The 24169-nt window shown below is 35.8% G+C and overlaps 1 protein-coding gene across 1 annotated transcript; it reads right to left on the reverse strand.

The window, feature by feature from the left end:
- Window positions 1-8572: 8572 nt before the first annotated feature.
- LOC109079177 (keratin, type I cytoskeletal 18-like) lies at window positions 8573-17562 on the reverse strand. Its single transcript, XM_042732261.1, has 9 exons — window positions 17410-17562; window positions 15182-15579; window positions 14681-14763; window positions 14445-14601; window positions 13011-13175; window positions 12335-12460; window positions 10856-11073; window positions 10657-10685; window positions 8573-9062 (listed from the first exon to the last, which is right to left on the reverse strand). Exons 2-9 carry the CDS (start codon window positions 15572-15574, stop codon window positions 8947-8949), a joined length of 1287 nt encoding a protein of 428 aa, XP_042588195.1. The 5' UTR covers window positions 15575-15579; window positions 17410-17562; the 3' UTR covers window positions 8573-8946.
- Between the last annotated feature and the right edge of the window lie 6607 nt (window positions 17563-24169).

A 24169-nucleotide genomic window follows, 5' to 3' on the forward strand; every position in this document is an offset into this window, starting at 1 on the left:
ACATTTTGGTTTGCAGTTATCATTGTTACAGTGAGACTGTACAAGTCAATAAAAAAATATAAGCGCTTTAACAAAAGATTGCGGTCACAAGCAACTGAACAACATTAATTAGGAAAACAGTGTGTATGACAGTTAAGGCAGTTATCATTGAATCAGTGATGTCATCATGCAGCTCAGTTCACTGTATGCCAGTAAGCAATCAAGTCAACGCTTATCGCTGTAAATGAAGTCCCCAACTGCAAGCCAGAGGCGACAGCGGCAAGGACAAAAAACTGTGAGAGAATGGAGAAAAAAAACCTTGGGAAGAAACCAGCTCATTACCCCAGTTTTCTCCTCTGACCAGTGTGACCCAGCAGTTCATTCCATGCAGCAAATCAGATTGTGCAGAAGAAAAGTTCCTGTGGTCTTTGCCGGTTCGTCTGTAGTCTTTACAGGGGATCTTCTGGGGTCTTATATGAACCTGTAGAGGATTAGGTTGCTGATCCACCATGTGGCTTGATACGTACTGGGTCCGGGTGTGCGGCAGTGACCCTTGACTTTACAGGTGGTGGCTACGGTGACCGTTCGGAATAAGAAGAAAAGAACTAATAAGAGCGTAGATGCCATTTTCTAACGATGTAGCAAGTACATCGGGTTGTATGGGAAAGGTCCCGTTCCGGTTTACTTTAATTAATGCAGCCTAAAAGCCTTTAACGGATTTGGTGAGAAGTGTATTAGTTATGTTATGTGTGTAGCCAGGTTAAAAGAGAAATCTAGATTTAATGTGCAAGAGTTGTGTCTGCCTCCCGAACCTTATTCAGAGTTTGGGGGCTAAATAGGAGAAAAATCTGACCGCCCGCAGTTGACTTTGATATCTAGGTAATCAAATTGCCAGAGTTTTGTGAGAAGAGCGGACAGGAATAACAATACGTCATACTTGAGGTTAAACCATTCAGGGCTTTATAAGTAATAACAGATTTTAAAATCTATGTGAAAGCCAGTGCATCATATATGGTCAATACCGTTCTAGTGTAAGAACTCTAGCTGTCATTTTGGACTAACTGGAGTTTGAGTTACTAAACTGCAGCCACCCAATAAGGGCATTACAATAGACTGAGAAGTCATAACTGCTGGACCACATTTCTTCTTTCTGCATTTTTGACAGTCTGCATCGGCCAGATTTGATATATTTTTGAGATGTTGTATTGGACAATAATTACTTGTTGGATGTATTTTTGATATGTTTTTGTGTTTTGCAGTTATTTTATGTTATTAATTTGCTTATATGTGGGATGTGTGTGATATGTGTATTTTTGAGGTGTTTTGGTTTTTTTTTTTAGTTTACTGTTATTAAGTAAAAGATTATTTGTTTTAGTGTGTATTTTTTGTTTTTGTGTATATAATTGTATGTTTTTTATAATGTATGTTCTGTTAACTTGCATAAAGACAGGAATACACTACACTACTTTTAAAATCAAAACAGGCTGTAAATAACTTGCATAAAGACAGGAATACACTACACGACTTTTAAAATATAATAACTGAGGGATACACATCCAAACTTTAATTTCAGTCTGATCAGATTGAGTCCAATTTAAAACGGAAATAAATTAGGTGAAAGTTAGGAATTTTTGGGGTTAGTGATTTTTTAGGTTAAAAAAAAACGTTCGGAATTTTGTTTTGTGCAAAAACTTTATTGAACATTATAAGTAAACCTCAAGGGAACGCTATTAAAATAATAAATAAAATAAAAAACCCTTCAGCGGTATTATGACCTTAATGAATCTATTGTTGGGAGTCCCAAACGGTAGACATTAATGAATCTTGTTGGGAGTGACTGAACGTTTAGCGTTCAGCAACTGCGGTTGCTAGATGCGATTATGCTTTTTTCACTTTTTCAACTTTAGTTAGTCTGAAATGTTGCTGTTTGAGCCTAAAAAAGATCTGCAAAGTTACAAAACTCAAAGTCCAGTTCAAAACGAGAAATCACTTTTCAAAACCTACAACAAACGACTCGTTTGGACTACAACGCATATTTTCCGGGATTTGTGATATCACAAAGATCGACGAATGGTATGAGACCTGGTTGAGCTGCACTAGAGAAGGCAACAAGTGTTATCACTATGTCGGAGACACGCTAGTGTTCCCAAGGCAGACGAGCTTAGAGTGGTTACAATCATCCGGGTTTAAATCGTGGTCAAATTGATTTGATTTTGATGCAATATTTACACTGAAACTCACAGCAGGCGGCTATGGTAAGGGGCATGATATTTCCCCGGTTTAAATCGTGGTCAAATTCGACAACCACACTGGCCGCAACCAAACACAGCACACACTGGCCCAGCTAACCAATCACAGCACAAACACTGGCCCAGCTAACCAAATGCAACACACAGTGGCCCAGCTAACCAATCAAAGCACACACTGGCTAAACCAATCCCAGCACTATGGCCCGGCTAATCAATCACAGCACACACTGGCCCAGCTACAACACAATCTAAACATCAACAGCACACACTGGACCATCACACCACAGACGGCTAACCAATCACAAGACTGGCCCACCAACACACACAGGCCCGGCCGGCTAACCAATCACAACACACACTGGCCCGGCTAAACAACCACAACACACACTGGCCCGGCTAACCAATCACAGCACGCACTGGCCCGGCTAACCTAACCAATGGCCCGGCTACAGCACAGCACACCACTGGCCCGGCTAACCAATCACACCACAGACTGGCCGCGGCTAACTCCACACAGCACACTGGCCCGGCACATCAAGCACACAGCACACACTGGCCCAGCTGGCCCGGGCTAACCAATCACAACACACACTGGCCCAGCTAACCAATCACAACAGTCACAACACACACTGGCCCAGCACAGCACACAATCCCCCAGGCTAACAACACATACTGGCCCAGCTAACCAATCATAACACACACTGACCCAGATAACCAATCACAGCACAGACTGGCCCAGCTAACCAATCACAGCACAGACTGGCCCAGCTAACCAATCACAGCACAGACTGGCCCAGCTAACCAATCACAGCACAGATTGGCCCAGCTAACCAATCACAGCACAGACTGGCCCAGCTAACCAGTCACAACACACACTGGCCCAGCCTAAACCAACACAGCACAGATTGAACCCAGCTTAACCTCACAGCACAGATTGGCACAGGGCTAACCAATCACAGCACAGACTGGCCCAGCTAACCAATCACAGCACAGATTGGCCCAGCTAACCAATCACCAATCCAATCACAGACTGGCCCAGCTAACCACACATAACCAAACAGACTGGCCCAGCTAACCAATCACAACACACACTGGCCCAGCTAACCAATCACAGCGCATTGTGTATTACAAAAGGCGGGCCTTCATTTGATGCAGGAACTATTCCAGCCGTTCATGCCAGACTGGGGAGAGAGGTGTTGTAATAATGTAAAATACTTGGAAAATATATGTTTCTCAAAGCTGTTCTAGTACACCCCCAAAACAAAATCAAGACCTTGTAAAAGAGCATAATAGGACCCCTTTAAAATGCTGTCAGTGTAGATTCTTCACTAACATTTGGAGCTACAATTTCCACAGTTGAAATAATGGTTTATTCTACACATCTGTCTAGACTGCTTATGTGAGACTGTTATCATAGCATAAGCCTGTGCTAATCTTAGCAATGAAGCTAACAACTCCAGTGGTTTTTAAAGGGTTAAAAGCGCTTTAGCAACAATCATTTGTTGTTTTTTTCATTTGTTGAAAATTTGTTGGATTTTTCGTATTATAGTCCTTATTCTGCATGTTGTTTTGACAGAGCAGAATGGATGGATGTGGGGTTTTCCCTTATAAAGTTCATTGTCTCATTTCAGGGCAGCCAGAGAGTTAAAGATTAGTGGTAACTGTTGTATCTCACCGGTACATGGACATGCTTGTGTCACGCTGGGTGATTTTATTTTTCACGCATATTAATTATGCTTGCTTCACTGGTTAGTGAAGCAGTTTTTAATCAGCTAGCTAAATGTCTCTCTCACTCTTGCATATCATATTAAAAAAGAGTCATGCACATTTTGGCAGAAGTTCATACAAGCGCATTATTTTCTACTCCACAAGTGCACTTCAGAATAATTAGTGGTGTTTAGCATCATTAATACTGTTCAGGCCAGACTTCACTGGTGAGTCAGTCCATGGCAATAGAAACAGCGTTTTAGGCAGCTTTTTTCCCCTGATTCTCTCGTTTATGGCAAGCCTGAATTACTTAATTTTATAGTTAAGTTATTTGTTTGTGTTTTTTTTTGGTTGTTTGTGTTGTTTGTTGATTTTTTTTTTTTTATTTTTGTTTTCATTAGGGATGCATTCAATTTATTCTATCTCAAACAAAAGCTGTTCTTTTAGACTTTTATTCATCAGAGAATCCAGGAATAAAAATGTATCAGAAAAATTTGAAGCAGCACAATTTTTTTAAAACTGATAATAATAATAAATGTTTCTTAAAGCAGCAAGTCAGCATATTAGAATGATTTCTGAAGGGTCATGTGACACTGAAGACTACAGTAATGGTGCTAAAAATCACAAGAATAAATTACATTTTACAGAAAACAATTATGTTAAATTGCAATAGTATTTCACAACATTATAGTTTTTACTGTATTTTTGATTAAATAAATGCTGTCTTGGTGAACAAAAAATACTTTTCCGAAAAATAAAAATCGACATAATACACCAAAATAACCCATGCATTTTTATGGCAATGACAGAAAAGTTAAAATAATAGTGAGTCTGTTCATAGTCTTCTTAAAAATCACCAAGAGAAGTGCTGTGACCAAAACATTCAGTCCTATAATGTGTGTGTCATTGGCCCCGTAATTGCTGCTTCCAGCTGTATTATTAGACCTGCTGTGTTTTCTGCTGAACATTTTTTGCACTTGCACTATTTTACGTTTTCATCAAAATGTGTGCAATCCAGTTGTGCACTAAAGACATCAGTGAACTAAACAAGAAAGAATCCCGTCTCTTTCCCGCACAGAGATCGAGTGGTGCTCATCAACACCAACAAACAGAATGCAGGTGCTAGCTTTAGCATAGCAATACATCAGTCCAAGCTAGACAGCTTTAAGGGACAACACAAAAAAGAGTCCGCATCAGTAATCCCAGCATTAGAAAACTGACAGGTTGTGTAAAGCAAAAGGAGGAGTTTGACAGATGTGTAACACACATCATGCGTGTCAGTTTTTATGCTTTAGCTTAAGGCTGAGTCAGGGGAAGTACATTCACTTTATTCCTACAGTACAAATCCCCTGTTAAAGAATCGTGTTTCCATGAAAGAATGGACTTTCTTTGTAAGAAACAAGAAAGCCTTTTTGTCATAATTGCACTGATCATTTTTGACCCTGATTAGTATCCACAGAGACTCCTTTCACTCAGAGCAACAACAAATTACATAGAGCCATCATTGTGGGACATTCTTTTCCCCACACTTTGTCACAGCTGTGCTGTTGTCTAATGTTCCTGATCCCATTTCCAAGGATTTTAGAGTGTTATTTTAGCCCTGTTATGGAATTGGGCCAAAGTGTGAAGCAGATAAATAGTAAAGTTAATCGAATATGTTCTTTAGGAAGTTCTTGGTCATCTGAAGCAAGTAGCCAACAGGCTCAGATTTATAGTAAAGTTAATCGAATATGTTATTTAGGAATTTACACTGTTGGTAATTCTGAGTGGTGTTTGCTCATGCAAAACTTGCTTGCTAAGTGGTTGGTTGCTAAGTGGTTGCTTACTGGCGGGAATTATTCTTTTTTTAATTAAATTGTATATTTAAAATTGTATAACATTTTCTTTTATACAACAAACAAAAACAGGAAAGGTTTGAGAAATATGTTTGCGCAGGCATTGCTTGTAAAATAGTAAATATGTAAAGTAAAATAAAGTAAATATTTTAAATGTAAAAATAAATATCTTTTATATCAGAATTTATATATAATTTATTTTTATTATTTATTTATATATAAAGATTATATCTTATGTAAAGAAATATAAAGAAAGGATTAAAATAAAATATAATTTTACTTTTATTTTTAATATATTTTTGAACAGTAAGATTTTTAATGTTTCTTATACTCACCAAGCCTGCATTTATTTGATCCAAAATACAGCAAAGCAGCAATATTGTAAAATATTTTTACTATGATGATCAATTTCAGCATCATTACTCCAGTTTTCAGTGTCACATGATCCTTCAGAATTCATTCTAATATGCTGCTTTGCTGCTCAAGAAACATGTTTTATTATCATTATCAATATGTAAAACAGCTGAGTACATTTTTTCAGGATTCTCTGATGGACAGAAATATCCAAAGATTAGCATTTGTCTAAAATAAAAAGCACTTGTAACATTATACATTATACCATTCATAGGCTTGGAGTCAGTTGATTTTTTTTTTTTTTTTTTTTTTTTTTTTATTTTTTTTTTTTTTTTTTTGGAGAAATTATTGAAATTAATACTTTTATTTAGCAAGCATGCTTTGAATTGATCATGTGAAGATAAAGACATTTATAATGTTACAAAAGGTTTCTATTTCAGATAAATGCTGTTCTTCTATTCATAAAAAAAAAAACCTGAAAAAAAATCTACTCAGCTGTTTTCAGCATAATAATAATAAATGTTTTCTGAGCAGTAAATCAGCATATTAGAATGATTTCTGAAGGAGCATGTTACACTGAAGACTGGAGTAATGATGCTGAAAATTCAGCTTTACATCACATTACATCCATCACAATTTATTCAGATAGAAGTTATTTTAAATAGTAAAATATTTCAAAATTTTACTGTTTTTGCTGTATTTTGGGTCAAATAAATGCAGGCTTGCAGGTGAGCAGAAGAGACTTCTTTAAAAACATTTTCTTTAAAAACACACACACTAAATAAAAATGCAATAAAATGTGAAAAATTATCATTCCTCTATAACAAACTCTAATGGCATGTAACAGAGCACTCCAGTCCTGACTTCTAAATGAATGCAGAACATTCTCTCAGGGCTTAGTGGACATCCTCTTGTTCTCCACTGACAGATCGGTGCAGGGATGAGTTCAGATCGCTCTGGTTTTAAACCGCTTTTCTATCCTCAGCAGTCTATCCAGTGCTGCGTTCACAGATCAAATCATCTGAATGAGTCTATTTAGGTGAAGCTGAGGCGTCACCAATCAGATCCCATTAACCATAATCATCAAACAGTGCCATGTGAAAGAATAAAGAGGCATTCTATTTCCTGTATGCCTCTGAGATTGTTACTTACAGCACAACAGTAAATGTCAAATCCATTAATTCAGTAACCTTTAACAAATGGAAAGCTTTGTTGTCCTAATGTGAACCAACAACTTGATTTACATGTTTTACATTCAAATCATGTAATTCAAAAGTGACTTTGGTTTGCAAAGTGAAATGACTAGAAGCACACAGGTGTTGTTACAGTACATTAGGGTATTTTCAGCACTTTTCAGTCTCAATACTCGTGTTTTTTGTTTGTTATATTTTGTATGTATTGTATTATTTATCTTGTTCTTCACCAGGCTACTATACTTGCTATACAAATCCATACTTTTTATATTTGTTGTACAGAAGACAGACATGTTTAAATATCAAATGATCAAAGAGGACTTGATTGAGACATTACACACTTGATATACCATAAAATTATAGTGCTATAAGTAATGTGGATGCAGAGCTTATATCAATTAGACTTGGAAGACCCTGATGAGAAATACTTGAGTTCATATAGACATCTTTGTGTTTTATTGCTGATTAGCAAATGTAATATTTAAACAAATCATTTATTTGAAAATGCTTAATTTGCGATACGATTTAATGAATGCCAAAGTAATTAATTTTGATTTGGCTTTTACCAAACTGTACTGTTCCAAATTTCTGAAACACATTTTTGTTTTAAAAATGGTAATTAAAATAATAAAAAATTTAATATTTATTTACGCATGCGTGTATTTATTTTTATTTTATTTATTTTTTATTGATTGATTGATTCTGTTTTTATTTTTTATTTATATATTATTTATTTATTTATAATTTCTGAAAATAAATTAATTAAAATAAGTAACAATTATATTTTTTATTAAATCATTAATATGTATTTATTTATGCATGTATTTATTTTTTATTGATTGTTTGATTTTTTTAAATATTATTCATTTATTCTCTGAACAGGAGAAACATCTTCTGAAACAACCTTGAGCTATTTTGACAGAAGTGAATTAAAACAAATAAAGAACGTGTTAATTAAAAGTGATAAAAATTAAACCAAATAATGAGCTCTTGCTGTATAAGCTGATAAAAACATAATGAACAATAATTTCTAAGACTAATAACTCAAAAAATTTAAATATTAAGTAAACTAATATTAATATAGAGTTTCTGCACAAGAACTACATATTGAAAATGGATACCAATAAATAAAGTATGTTTATTTACAAATATATATATATATTATCTTGTGTGCATATATGTGTATAAAGATACAAGAAGTATTTTTTGGATTTAAAAAAAATGAAGATTGGAAGTCATAAATGTCACATAAAAATGCCATTTGCATGTAATAGTTTTATTACAGAGAAAGAATGAAAGAAACAACAGATAAGCAAACACTTATGTAAATAAATTCCTCCTCACACTACACTATTTAGAAATAAATATTGCATGCAGAAAGAAAGAATAAATGGTCCCTAAAAGCAATAACAGGAGCGCTTGTTTCTTCTTCAGTTTCAGCTCTAAATCTGATGGCGTTCCTAGTCATTTCAGCTCTTCTGTTGCTTGAGAAAGGAAAGACGATCTCTTTGAAAGACTGCGAATGAAACAAAAATAATGGGGGATGTGTGTGGGGGACGGTGGTGATGCTCCCAAATAGACAATAGAAGCTTTTATACAGAGAATCACACAGACAGTCTTGTTCTTGTTTTACTTCTTTGTCTCCTCAATCTGTTCAACTTCGCTGGATTCGTCCACCACTTTGCCGTTGATCATGGTTTGCGTTACCACCTTCACTATCTTACGAGTACGAACGTCAGGCTCCTCTGCGGAGAGAAAGACAGAGAGAGAGTGATGTGAGCGATATGAGAGTGGACTGTAGGCTCTGTTGTGAGAGCTGCCTCTGTACGGCCGTGTTTAATGTGTGCAGCTCAGATGAGAGGACAGACGGATATCTGATCGATGTTTACCCAACAGTTCAGCCAGCTGCAAATATACTTCAGCATCATACTGTAAATGTGTCTTTCTACAGAACAAGGGACATCTGTGTCCCTGAAATGTGTAAAAAATGACTTGAACAAAAGATTATGCAATCTTTTCGTTATTATAGGCTAAAAACAATAATAAAGACATTAATAATATTACAAAAGGTTTCTATTTCAGATCAGTGCTGTTCTTCTATTCATCAAAGAAACCTGAAAAAAATCTACTCAGCTGTTTTCAATATAATAATAATGATTAATGTTTCTTGAGCATCAAATCAGCATGATTTCTGAAGGATCATGTGATGCAAAAAAAAAAAAAAAAAAAACGAGTAATGATGCTGAAAATTCAGCTTTGCATCAGTGGAATAAATTACACTTTAAAATATATTCAAATAGAAAACAGTTAATTTTATTTGCAATTATATTTAACAATATTACTGTTTTTACTGTATTTTTATCAAATAAAGGCAGCCTTGATGAACATAAGAGATATTAAAACATTAAAAAATTTTCCTGATCTCAAACTTTTCAAAAGTAATGTATATGTAAATAAAAGTTGGCATTTTTACTCTAATTTTTCTGTATGTTTTTTAATCTATTATTAAAAAGAGCTGAGATTAAATGCCCAAATTATGCATCAACCATTTTGCCATCATTTTTTCTCCTTTTAAAGTGACATATTATTCCATAAATCAAAAATCCTTTTGATGTGTGTCAGTAGAGAATCTAAAAATGGCACCCGTTACCATGATTTTCTACAGTAAACAACTAACAAGTGATCCTGGTCCCTGGAGCACAAAAGCTGTCATAAGTAGCATGGTTATATTTGTAGCAATAGCCAAAAATACATTGTATGGGTCAAAATTATGGATTCTTCTTTTGTGCCAAAAATCATTAGGATATTTAGTAAAGATTATGTTCCATATTTCCTACCATGAATATATCAAAAGCGTTATTTTTGATTAGTAATATGCATTGCTAAGAACTTCATTTGTACAACTTTAAAGGCGATTTTCTCAATATTTAGATTTTTTGGCACTCTCAGATTCCAGATTTTCAAACAGTTGTATCTCAGCCAAATATTGTTCTATCCTAACAAACATAAATCAATGGAAAGCTTATTTATTCAGCTTTAATTATATAAATAATGATATAAATTTTAAAAGAAATTACCCTTATGACTAGTTTTCTCCATTGAATTTTATTTTCCAAAAGCAGTTTCAAAGCTAAACCATAAAGCTGTCGACTTTGTTACATTATTTATCAATTTTGCATGAATGGTGGAGATATGATCCAAAAAATTTAATTCATTTATGCAATATTTTTTAGTTATGCAAATTTTTCTGCAATGTTTGTTCACTATAACTTGTAAGATCAGTTTGTGCATATTTGTTCTAGTGTTCATGTGACATGTTTTGTATGCGTGAGCACTCACTCTTAGGTGGTGGAGGAGTCTCTTTAACCCTGCGAAATAAAAAAAGAAACCTAATGTAATTATCAAAACAATCATTAAGCTGCTAAAATCTCTGACACCAATATCAGTGTCACAAGACACAACAACAAAGAGATTGGAAGGACATTACGGTAAGTGAATAGTGACAATGTTTATTGTTAGTAAACTGCAGGAATCTCACGTTTCCTCTCCCTCCAGCAGCCTCCTGTAGGTTGCGATCTCCATCTCCAGGTTCTGCTTGATGCGCAGGAGCTGCTCGTAGTCCATCTTGATGCGCTGCATGTCCAGACGCAGCTGTGACAGGTTTTCCTCCAGCTGGGCCAGGGTAGCCTGCAGTCGCTCCATCTCCAAGGTGTACTTCTGCCCTGTCTCACCCAGGTTACCCTCCAGGGCCGCCACCTGTGAGAGGGGTTTAAAAATGAATGTTCTGTCATTAATTACTCACCCTCATGTCGTTCCAAACCTGTAAGACCTTCGTTCATCTTCGGAACACAAATTAAGATATTTTTGATGAAATCCCAGAGCTCTCTGACCCTGCATAGACAGCAACACAACTGCCACGTTCATGGACATAGTTAAAATAGTCCATGTGACATCAGTGGTTCAACCGTAATGTTATGAAGATACAAGAATACTATCAAATTACAATAATATTTAAAATGGTGAAAAATTCCACTTGGTCACTTTTTTTTTTTTTTTTTTTGCATGGTTTCAAAATGAATTGTCGCGTGATGTAAAGTGTTACATGCCAAAATGCATGTAAATGTAGGTCTGTCTGTGTGTCTTTAGTGAATAATTACCATGTAAATGAAGCTATTCCATCAGTAAATAAGTTGATCCTATTTATTTTACTTGTAATCATGTTTAAACTGCCAACCAACAGTTAGTGATAAGGTGAACTGTCAGGACAATGAGGCTTTTTTTGGCTACTGCTCACGTGCTGATGAGGTGCAAAACCTTTATACAAACACTCACAGACCACTATTCCTTAAAAAACTTTAATACATAGTATGTTTTCATTGTATAGGAAAGAGCAGTGCGAATATTCTCCATCATTCTGTGTTCCACCAACGAAAGCAAGTCATATGGATTTGGAACAAGTTGCATTTTAAATATTAGGGGATTAAAAGGTGCCTTTATGCATCTACTTGCACCCTCAAAATAATGGTACCAGCAGAGAAACTACTACAAACAACCCCCATTTGAGCATCTTAAGCCTTGGCTTATTTATACAAGAGTGACCTGTTTATAGTAACTACATCTGAGATGCTGGGAGTGATCTTGGACTGGCATGAGATTCAAAGGTCATGAAAACAAGCAAACCTGTTTCTGAGTGAGTGTTCTGATGGAAAAGTTCCTCTTTGGAGATCTATTACATGTGTATTGCTTGTATTAGGGTTTCTACTGACCCCTTTTTTACTCGATAATCCAACAACAAACTGTGTCTGTGCTTCTTGCCGCTCACATTTGACTTGTGAAAGTAAGTAAAGGCATGCGACGGAGCATTTATGGCCCGACTCATTCAAATAACCTTGACATAAAGGGCAGGGTTTTACTTTCCATTGCTAAGTGGTAACTGTATCTGCACTGGCCTCGGCTCTAGAGGTTCACTCAGGGAACAGAAATGGTTCTTAAAAGGTTCCTCCTGCCTGGTTCTGACCTGTTTGTGAAGGCTCTCCAGTTCCACTTCCAGTGTCTGCAGAAAGCGCTGTCGCTCGGTCAGTTCACTCTGAGCCCCTCTCAGGGCTTCATTACTCTCACGCACCTGCGTCTGCACCGACTCAAGCTAAACACACACACACACACACATACAGTGGATGGGTTACAAAAATGCTCTGCATGCAAGACCACCATGCAACAGAAGAAAGTAATACATCCTGCTAAAGGTCAAAGACTTACATGATGACATATCAGTCGTAATAACATGGAGCATTGATATTTACTAAAACAATGCTTATCATGGCTCTATGTCCAAAAGTATACCTGGAGTACCATATACAGTATATGACTTGATTTTATATACAAAAAATACCATGGTATGGTTTTCTTGTTCAAACACAAGGTAAAACCACAATATTTAACCATTATGGTACCGTGTCCAAAAACATGTTTTGAAATACTTAGTTTGGAGTAATATGTTAATACTATGCTTTGGTGTACAAAAATATCATGGTATTACATATTATCACTTAACAAGGTGTTGTTAAATGGTAATACATAGTAATTGCGTTTTTAAGGTGTTTTTTTTTTTCAGTGAAATGTGATCTGGGTCTAGGAAACTCTTAATGGGAGCTAGCAGCCACTGGTTCTGACCCTGATCCTCTGGGAACACCAACCTTTTTACGGTACCAGCTCTCAGCTTCCTCCTTGTTCTTCTGGACAATGCCTTCATACTGAGACCTGAGGTCAGAGAGAACTGTCCCCAGCTCTGGTCCGTGGGCCGCATCCACCTCCACACTGACTTCCTCTTGGGCGACCCGGGCCCTCAGGCTGTCTATTTCCTGTGGGAAAAGTAATGAGAGAAAGATGTTGTACGACTAAACAAATTGTCTGTTAACTTTCTGTAGAACTAACAAAAACTGTTAGTCTTTGACTAATGAGATATTTAACATGTTTGGATAGGTTAAATGTGCGTGTATTTCGTGTTTGAACACTGGGGTGTGGTGTGTGTGATGATTTGAGACTGCGGAGTGAATGCTGGGAATTTGATACCACATGGTGGCACAAGGTCGGTGGAAGTTACTTCATTATTAAGTTCGTCCCAATGAATATTTAATACTGTTGATCTCATGTTGCTCACAAGGGAAGTATGCATGTGCCTCGCACAAAAACAGACAAACACGCCAGATATATTTTGAATATTCGACAACCATGACACCACACCCTTCTTTACAAATAAACCCAGAGTCTATGCGTGAGAAAGCATGAGAATAGTTCTGTACTTCCTGAGTATTTTTTTCTTACATGTTGATTTGTGGTTCATCAATGCACCAGTGAGAAGTAAGGCTTAAAACAGTCTATGCAAATACAACAAACATATGCTATTTCCGAACACAGTACCCATTGCATTCTAAAAAAAACCTTATTCTGGTTCAATGGCACAGACATTTTATAGTAACTATATCATCTTCTTATGAACTAGGACTTGTTAGTTTCAAATGAACACAAGGATTACTTGTACACCTTCTTTGCACTTGGAATTTGTTGGCCAAGGATAAGCATCTTTGCGTAGTTGTGTAAAGCACGTTTCTGGCCTAAAAATGACAATCAGCACTTGACTCAGTGCCAGGAGGTTAGCTGTGAGGCACATCTTAGATTTCATGAGACAAAAGAACCGCATGGATAGAGTTACAAATGACTCCAAGCATGGACAGTAGAGGTCACCACTTGAGACTCTTCAATGGTTTGACAAACCTGTCACAGAGTTAAGAAATAAAGATTCCAAATGGGTGTTTTGGCATATTTGTGGCAGAGTTAAGAAATAAAGATTCCAAAGAATCTTTTTAAAAGAACATTTTTTTTCGACTATAAAGAATCTTTTGTGAAATGGAAGGATTCCATGGATGTTAAAGGTTCTTCTTACTACACTGGAACTATAATGGAAGAGATTATACCATCAGTTCCTCCATTAACGTATGTGCAAAAGGGGGATGGAACTATAATGGAAGATTGGACTGGTACACATCCTACTCTTCATGTACTGAGAGAATGCAGAAATGAGGAGCAACAGGTGCAGCATTTGCCATTTCGTTCCCAGGTGGAGATCTTACCTCCTCATGATTCTTCCTCAGGAAGTAAAGTTCCTCTTTCAGGCTGTCCAGGTCACTACGGAGTGTGGCGATGATCTGGTCATGATCTGACTTGGCCTTCTTCAGGGCCACACAGTCCCGCTCCACTGACTGACACATCGCACTCTCCGTCTCCCATCTGCAAGCATACATCAAATCAATGCCTCCTGAAGTTCCTCAGCAGATGTTAAGAGAGGTGCAGGAACTCATATACTCACTTGATTCTGAAATCATCTGCAGCCAGCTTGGCGTTATCGATCTCAAGCATGATCCGAGCGCTCTCCAGGGTCTTCTTCCTTACCTGTAAGGTACAGAACATGAAGATGAAGGTGCACATAAAACCTTCATCTCAAACACACTGAAATAAATGATCATAGTGGGAGATGGCATAACCAGGAGTGTTCATGGATGTGGATGTTGGACTTTAGGATCACTTGAAACCTTCAGGCATGTGAGTTGAAGCAAGTAAAAGCAAATCTCTGCAGAAAAGTGCTGAGATTTTCGACCCCTTCTACGAAGCTATTTATTCAGATTGAGGTACTTTCCTTCTTTGTTAAAAGGTAACTGTTTAGTCTGACAGTAGGTAATTATTGAACTAGTTTGTCTGGTATGGCTAATGATCAGACTTTCAGAGCATGTGTATACCTACACACCATGAGACATGCTAACAATCTTGTTTTCATTAAGTTCAAAAGACCTCAAGGGCATTGTCCACATACTTCCTGTTCCAGAGCATGGGCTTGGGCCATCATGGAATCAATATCGTGCCCTTTCGGCACACGGTCCAGCATCAGTTGTTTGATCCTCAGCTCCAGGTCAGCGTTGGACTTCTCCAGAGAGCGGACCTTGTCTAGGTAGCTGGCGAGTCGGCTGTTGAGGCTTTGCATGGCCTCTTTCTCATTGGTGCTGTTGCCATGAAGGCCGTTGAGGGACAAGTTGCTCGGGCCATTCAGATCTGACATGCTCATGGAGGCAGAGCGAGACAGAGGCTTGGAGGCAGCGAATGAGACGGCGGCTTTGGATCGGGCACGTCCACTGTCCCTCAGAGACAAGCTGGAGAAAGAGGGCTGTCGGCCCAGAGAGAAACTCCGTACTGACAGACTGGACGACATGACCTCTGTGGACAGAAGGAGACGTCTTTCAGTATGCAATCAACATTTTTGATGAATAACTATAACTTAAAGTTAAACAATAGCCTTGCTTAAAAAATATCATCAGAGGTTATAGCCTACATGTATGAAATGGATTGTGCAACAGTGTTACAGGTATACACATTTTATCCAACAGTAATGTAATGTGCTTTTAGAATAAGAACAAACTCAAACCACCCATTATTGCCACATTTTGAGAAACATTTGCAGAAAAATACTAGTAACAACAATGTGCAAAGAAAATCATATGCGACCCTGGACCACAAAACCAGTCTTAAGTCTCTGGGGTATATTTGTAGCAATAGCCAACAATACATTGTATGGGTCAAAATGATCTATTTTTATTTTATGCCAAAAGTCATTAGGAGATTAAGTAAAGATCATGTTCCATGAAGATATTTTGTACATTTCCTACCGTAAATATATCAAAACTTAATTTCTGATTACTTCATTTGGACAACTTTAAAGGCGATTTTCTCATTTTTTTTTTTTTTTTTTTTTTTTGCACCTTCAGATTTGAGATTTTCAAATACCTAACAAACATACATCAATGGAAACCTTATTTATTAAGCTTTCCGATTATGTATAAATCTCAGAATATTGACCCTTATGACTGGTTTTGTGGTCCAGGGTCACATATTTGGTGTAGAAGAACATTTGTGGTCTAGGGTTAACCTCAAAATATCCAGCTTAAAATGTTTCTCTATACAAATAGACTTTTAAAAAGAAGTCTTTCAAGCCAAGAATTTTCCATTGCTCCCTCATGCTGGATTTTACAGCTAGAAGTAAACATCCAAACTCTGTAATAAATGACTTCTCAACTAAGAGTGTTGGTTCACACCTTCCTAATCCATTTATCTCCTGCCATAAAGTGATAACCGTCTGACAGCCTGCTACTGTTAAAGAGCTCTGGGCTGAAGGAGCTCTTTAAACTGATCTGGGACCAGAATCCTAGCTCTAACAGGGGTGAATTTCAGGAGTGAATCTCACAAAGAAATGGGCAGATATATTTCATCAAAAAAATCAAGCCTATCTTTAAGGATTGTTAATATTGTGCATATATATAAAATGTAAGAAAAATTTAAGATATTTTGCATTGTAACTTTATTTTCATGACAATTAACCACATTTAAGCCTCCAAATGTTTATTACTGCACACACACACACACACACATATATGTGTGTGTGCGTGTGTGCGTGTGTGTGTGCACTCAGGAAACAAGTCTTAGCTAGCAATGGACAGTTGTTTTAAATGAAAATGACTTCAGTAGAAATGCTTGAACAGTCCATTATCATTTCATGGTTTCTGCTCAATGAAGTGTTAAGATCATCAAACAATGCACAAAACTTGAATGATAAAGGTCACATGATATGTAAATGGACACTGCATTGTTGTTTGTGTTGGCACATCAAACAATTCACCTTCTTCTGATGCGAGGCTTGCTGTCTTGGAGACTAGCTATGCCTCTTGTGTTGTCCAATACAATTGGAGTTACTACAATTTATTACGATTCATTTGTGGATGTTCAACATCTTTAAAACCAATTATCGGTCATTACAAAACACCTGAATACAATTAAAAGGAAACTTTTTCTCAAAGCATCGAAGAATTTAGAATTACAGAGTTCCTTCATTATGATCCCTGCACTTTAAATCTATGTAACTGAATATAAATGCTCCAAATCGAATGTGAATCACAACATATATAAATCCATTTGGTTTTACCATTTGACAAGAGGCTGGTTTATATGTGGTTAGGCTACTGCATAAGAAAAGAGGTTAAAGAAGTCTCATACCTGTGGTCTTGGTAGTGGAGGATGGCTTCTGTGCTGTGTGATGTGAGGAGGGTTAAGCTGCGGTCAGTACCTAACGGTGCTCTAATATAGAGCTCAGGACAGGGGGCGGGGCTTATACTACACCTGAACACCTGTGGGAGGAGCACACCTGACTCTCTCTCAAACTCAAGCTGTTCACACTAGTGTAACTCAAGACACCAGAGATCATGGCATGAAATATTCAGCAGGTTTCTGCTGTAACATGAACAAAGAGAATGAAAAAACAAAGCCTGCTCTATGAGCCTGCAGGATAATATCTATGAGCCAGAACAGTGTTTACTATACTGTCCTTATCTTCCTCGATTCTATCGCAACTAGATCTGAAGGATATCTTTCCAGTATTTTAGTTGCAAACTGTGCTCTACTGAACAAAAATGATGGTGACCTCGCTCAATTTAAAGGGCTATGTTCACAGAGAGATGGAAAGTGTTCACCAGTCTTAAAGGGACAGTTCATGCAAAAATGTAAATTCTGTAATTATTTGCATACTCTTTTGTCGGTCCAGACCGGTTTGAGTTTCTTTCTTCTGTGGAACACAAATGAAAGGTATTTTGAAGAATGATGGCAACTGAGAACTGGGTAGGTAATGCTTCAAAAGAATAATAAAGCACTATAAAGTGACATAGCAATGTGTTCCATGTGTTTAAAGTTTTTTTTGTTTTTTGTTTTTGTAAGGAACAGACCAAAATTTAAGCTCTTTTACACTGAAAATCTTGACATTTATAAATATAGACATTTATAAAAATTAGCTTTTATTTTTATATTTTTAAACTGAAAATCTTGACATCTATAAATATTTTATTTATTTTTATAGCTTTTATTTTTTATTTTTATTTTTTTGTAGCTTTATAGCTATATTTTTATAGCTTTTATTTTTATATTTTCAATATCCATTTTAATTTTAGTTAAATTTTTAGTCATTTTGTGCTTTTGTCATTTTTTATTTATTTATTTCTTTTTATTATTAATTACTTTATTCCTGTTTTAGTTTCAGTCATTTAATAATTCAGCCTTAACTTACTTTATTTCAATTAGTTGACAAACCAAAATGTATCATTTTTATTTAAGTTTTTTTATATAATTATTTTATTTTATATTTTTATTTTATTTAATTTTATTTTATTTTTACCTCAACTTTATTTTAAATAATGAAAACAAGCAGTCTTAGTTACCATTGACTTCCACTGCACTGTAAAAAAAATTAAAGAAATCGTATTCTAATGACAAAAATACTATTTCAGTATTTGTACTTCAAAATGCACTGTTGCCTTTTTTTGAGGGAGTAATTAATTGTGAAATTTACTAGCAAATATTCAGTGACACCAATTTTTTTCAGTGTGTATGGACAAAAAACTCTGACATTTCTCAAAACATTTTTATTTTATTTTATTTTATTTTTTGGTAATTAATTGTGAAATTTTGCTAGCAAAAATTCTGTGAAAATTATTTCTACACCTATTTTTTTTTTCAGTGTGCATGGACAAAAAAACATTGACATTTCTTAAAATATCTTCTTTAGTTTCTACATTATTTACAAAACTTAAAGTTCTGAACAGGAATTGTGCTTGAAAATACAGCCTGTACCAGCTAGAAACCAACTGTCATATTCCAAGTTACCATTTTACTGGATTTTCCAGCAGGGAAACATTACATTTTTAATTACAAGTGTGCAATAACTATTTTGCAAAAAGCGACCGGCTACTTCATATGATACGCACAGTCCGATTAAGTCAACACCTTTCAAAGGTTCACAACAGCAGCGTAATCCTTCTCTCAAACTGTGTCATGGGAACAGGAGTTGGGTAGCAAACAGAGATCTTTTGTGTCAGCTCTAGAAACACAGTGAAGTGTCCAGATCTCACAAAGCTGGACTAGATGGCCAAACTAGATGGCACTGCTGCGATTGGTTTGATTCACACACCCGTGTGTTTCAGGTTACATGTCGCCTCGTCTCAAGGTTTGGTCCAGTTCCTACGTGCGGCAGCAAACCGCAATGACATTCCTAAAGCTGAGCTCACGTTTGCTCACACTGAGGGCCAGTGTTTCTCTATTTAAATATGAGGGATGGTGAAAGAGTATGTAAAGAAGAGATATAGAGCTGTAAAGGTAGTATATATTTTTACATTTCTTGGGAAGAAAATAGCGCTAGTGGTTGCCCCCAAAATTTTATTTATTTTGATTACATTTAATTTCATTGTAATTTTATTTATTTAAATGTATTTACATTTACTGCTGTAAATAAAACACAAAACTTTTTTTTTTTTGTTTATAAAATTGGCCAAAATTGGTCCATACGCATTATTTATAGAGTATGGTTGAGTATTTACTATTTTATCATCTCTCTCTTGCTCTTTTATTGCACCATGGGTGGGCAAATCGATCTGCAGCACGGAGACATTGCAAGGAAGGAAAAGAAAGACAAATTAGCAGTGATTTCTGAGCTTCTAGCAGCTCTGCTGATCACAGATTTCTGCTGGAGTAATTACTCAACATATGTTTGACTCACACTCATCCCAGTGTCTTTGTTCTGTAATGTGAGGAGGCCAAGTTATTCGTCACAGTGAATCCCCTCCTATACAGCTTTCACTGTGTGGGGTAAAAAATGCAGTACTAGAATGAAAATAGTTTTGACAGTCGTTAAAAGAACAGTTAATCCGAAAATAAAAATCTGTGATTTATTAAAGAATATTCTGGCCTTTTTTTTTTCTAGCCCCTTGTAAATCTTCTGAAAGTTTCCTATAAGAAACAGGCCAAAATGTAATTTTTTTTACAATGAAAATCTGTATTATTTTATTTTATTTTGAATTCATTTTTATTTTATATTATTATTGAGAAAGAGAGATATAGTTTTCATCTTAATTTTTAGTAAGTTAGATGTGCTTTTGTCATTTGTCTTAGTTTTTTTATATTTAGCTTTAATTTATTTAGATTTTATTTTTTAATTATTACAGTACTCCAGCCTTAACGTTTTATTTCAGTTGGTTGCCAAGGCAACATTTCTATTTTTGTAAGTTTGTCATGTAATATTTATTATTTGATTTTATTTTGAATTAGTTCTTATTTTATATTATTATTATTATTATTATTAGAGAGAGTTTTCGTCTTAATTTTTAGTAAGTTTTAGTCATTTTGTATTAAGTGCTTTTGTCATTTGTATTAGTTTTTTATATTTAGCTTAAAGTTTTTTTGATTTTATTTTTGTGATTTTAGCACTTCAGCCTTAACATGTTTTATTTAATTTAGCTTGTAATTAGTAACAGTTTTAGTTCACAATAACAACACTGATCAGTTTTCCTAGGCACAATCGGAGTCGGTTTTGAATTCACGATTCTTTCAATGAATCAGACATTATCTGAATAATTTGTTCATAAATTGAACTGATCCAGTTCTGGAGTTCACAACAGCTCACTGGAGCGGAAGATTATAAGTGAAGAGTGACTTATATTTCAGTCTGTTCCTCACACAATGCTACTGAATAACTTCAAAAACTCTGAATATAAAGCACGAGTCATTTGAACTAATTTCTTGGCGCTTGAAAGCTCTAGTCTCCATTCCCTTTCATTTGACTTTATTCAAAAATTCTACTTTTGTGTGCCACGGAATAAAGAAGAGCGAGAGAAGCATGAGTAAATAGTTACATAATTGTCATTTTGAAGCTAATCCTTTAGTTTACTGATGGTAGAGATGAGACACGGCTTATGATGACAGGTTAAAGACAAACACGTGAGAGATAAAATAAAGCAAACTCAAACTAAATACAGACGTGCCATAAAGGAGACTGCCTGTACACACATGTGCACACAAAACCGCTCTGTATGTCTGCGCAGCTTTTTAAGCATGTGCCTGTTATATTTGCCTCACATTTTGGGCACACATTTGACATTTCTATGGAAAAGGACAGGTTTTGTCCTGATCTATTGCTGGTTCAGTGTTGAGTTATGAACTGTCTGTCCACACCTCACATTTACATGTTTAACACAAGGGAAAATGTGACACGTGGACAAAACGCAAATGATGTGGTTGGCTTGTGGAGAGGTGAACTGTTGGAGCAAACACTTAGTGTTTGTTGTCTCAGCTGAAGACAAACAGGATGAGTTTACCACAGAGAGTGTACAGCCATGTGACGGGTCTACAGAAGTCTACATTTATAGATTATGTCTTATGTGTCTGTATCCAGTGTTAAATGTCTGGCAAGTCAAGGCGTCATACTACACTTTGCATGTTGGAGGCATCAGGTTATTGTATAAAAGGAAACAACTTCAACCCTCTGATGCTGTTTTGCATTAGAATTTTATGTTTTGGTTTTATCGAATTTTTTACTTCATTGGAATGGTGCAAAACTTGGTAAAGGTTTTGGCACTTTTGACTATGTTACACACACATGCACGCACGCAAATCTTTGACATGATTCGAAAAGATTAAACGGTCCTTAAAATTAAACAAATAGTCACATTTGTACTGTTCGCAGTTAAAAATGACTGCATTGAAAATGAAAGGGAAGCTAATTTCATCTAGTGGAAGCATTTGGTACTGCGCCCAAACAAAATCTTACTCATTTTCAAATCTCACTCAAAATTTTAGCTCATTGTTTGAGATATCGATCTTTAATTTGACAAAAACACAGCTTGTTTACATTTACTGTTTTGGTTTTCTCACAATTTTGATTTTCTCACATTTTAATTTATTTCATTTAAAATTTAAAAATAGTATTTTGTGCATTTTAAACTTCTACTAAACTGTTTTAGTTTCACTTTTTGAAAATGTTTTTTACTTTTTTCACAAAAAGAGACCAAACTTAAGTCTGTGCTCCAAAGCGTTCAAGATTTACTAAAAACATTTCATTTTCAGGTCTATGCTCAAAAAGTGGTAAATATAGTACATTCATTTCACTGGAAAAACTGAAGAAAAAAATTGACCATCACATGAACAACACCAGAGGGTTCATTTTAAAATATTATTTTAAGATATTATACAATATGTAAGGGGAATGGCGTTTGTGAAGTTTTTTAAAAGGTTATATTGACTTGAAGATATGTGTACTGACTGGACATATAATAGTATAAAGAATTAGGCTAAAACAAACAGTGTTGTACTTTTTGTCTGTACGTATGTGTGAAAAAAATTTAAGATTTGTGTGGTGAAGGTAAGGGATGGAATTACCTCACTGCATACATTATATAATATAATCAATTTTATGTAATAAATGTGTACATGAGTAAACTTGGAACTTGAAAGAAGATCTGAAATGCTTAGGACAACATCTCCACCTTGTGGAGGCAAGAAATAGTGCTTTTCTATCCAGTGCGTTTTTTAAATAACTGCCTGATATATTAACAATATCAACAGTAGGTTTATTCGGTTTGCTCGTTTTGAGAGGTTTATTAATTTAATTTAATTTAATTTAATTTAATTTAATTTAATTTAATTTAATTTAATTTAATTTAATAATTAGTTTTAGGTCATTTAATGTAATTTCATTTCAGCAAAACTACAATGTGTGATGTTTGATACTGGTTTGTCAACATTTTTTAATGAATATTATTAGTAACATACTTTATTTACTTTTTTATTGCTACAACAATCCCCTTAATGAAGATATATTTTTTTTTTTTTCTCAAAGGGCTGCACTTACAGTACACTTATAACAAAAAAAAAAAAATATAAAAAAAAAAAATTGTTTGCAACCACTTAGGCTAAAAAAAAATTTAGCATTTTTTTTTTTTTATTTTTTTTTTTTTATTTTTTTTTTTTTTTTTTTTTTTTTTTTTTTTTTTGTGAATGACCACATGAGGAATGCTAGACTTTGATTTTACCTTTGAAATTGATTGATTGTAATAACGACTGTTAAACGTTTTCAAAATCAACATCTTGACCAGCATATCAGATAAGTATTAAGCTGCAAAAAGGAGTAAAACTGTGTTCACAACAAAATAAAAGAAATTAATACCTGAGCGGAGACAGCAGGGGTCACTAAAGAGCTTCAGTCCTGAAGCTAAAGCCACTCATAAACGTGTGCACCCTGTTTCCACTGATCATCCTTGAGATGTTTCTACAACTTGACTGGAGTCCACCAGTGGTAAATTCAGTTGATTGGACATGATCTGGAAAGGCACACACCTGTCTATATAAGGCCCGACAGTGAACAGTGCATGTCAGAGCACAAACCAAGCCATGAAGTCCAAGGGATTGACTGTAGACCTCCGAGACAGGATTGTATCGAGGCATAGATCTGGGGATGGGTACAGAAACATTTCTGCAGCATTGAAGGTCCCTATAAGTACAGTGGCCTTCATAATCCGTAAATGGAAGAAGTTTGGAACCACCAGGACTCTTCCTAGAGCGGGCCACCCGGCCAAACTGAGCGATCGGGAGAAGTGCCTTAGTCAGGGAGGTGACCAAGAACCCAATGGTCACTCTGACAGAGCTCCAGCATTTCTCTGTGGAGATAGGAGAGCCGTCCAGAAGAACAACCATCTCTGCAGCACTCCACCAATCAGGTCTGTATGTACTCCTCAGTGAAAGGCACATGAGTGAGTGGGGGTTTGATGAGTGCCTGGGGTTTGCTAAAAGGCACCTGAAGGACTCTCAGACCATGAGAAAGAAAATTCTCTGGTCTGATGAAATGAAGATTGAACTCTTTGGCCTGAATGGCAAGCATCATGTCTGGAGGAAACCATGTACCATCTGTGGTGGTGGCAGCATCATGCTGTGGGGATGTTTT

Source organism: Cyprinus carpio, chromosome B10 (assembly GCF_018340385.1).
Source record: "Cyprinus carpio isolate SPL01 chromosome B10, ASM1834038v1, whole genome shotgun sequence".
In the NCBI taxonomy this organism is placed as follows: domain Eukaryota; kingdom Metazoa; phylum Chordata; class Actinopteri; order Cypriniformes; family Cyprinidae; genus Cyprinus; species Cyprinus carpio.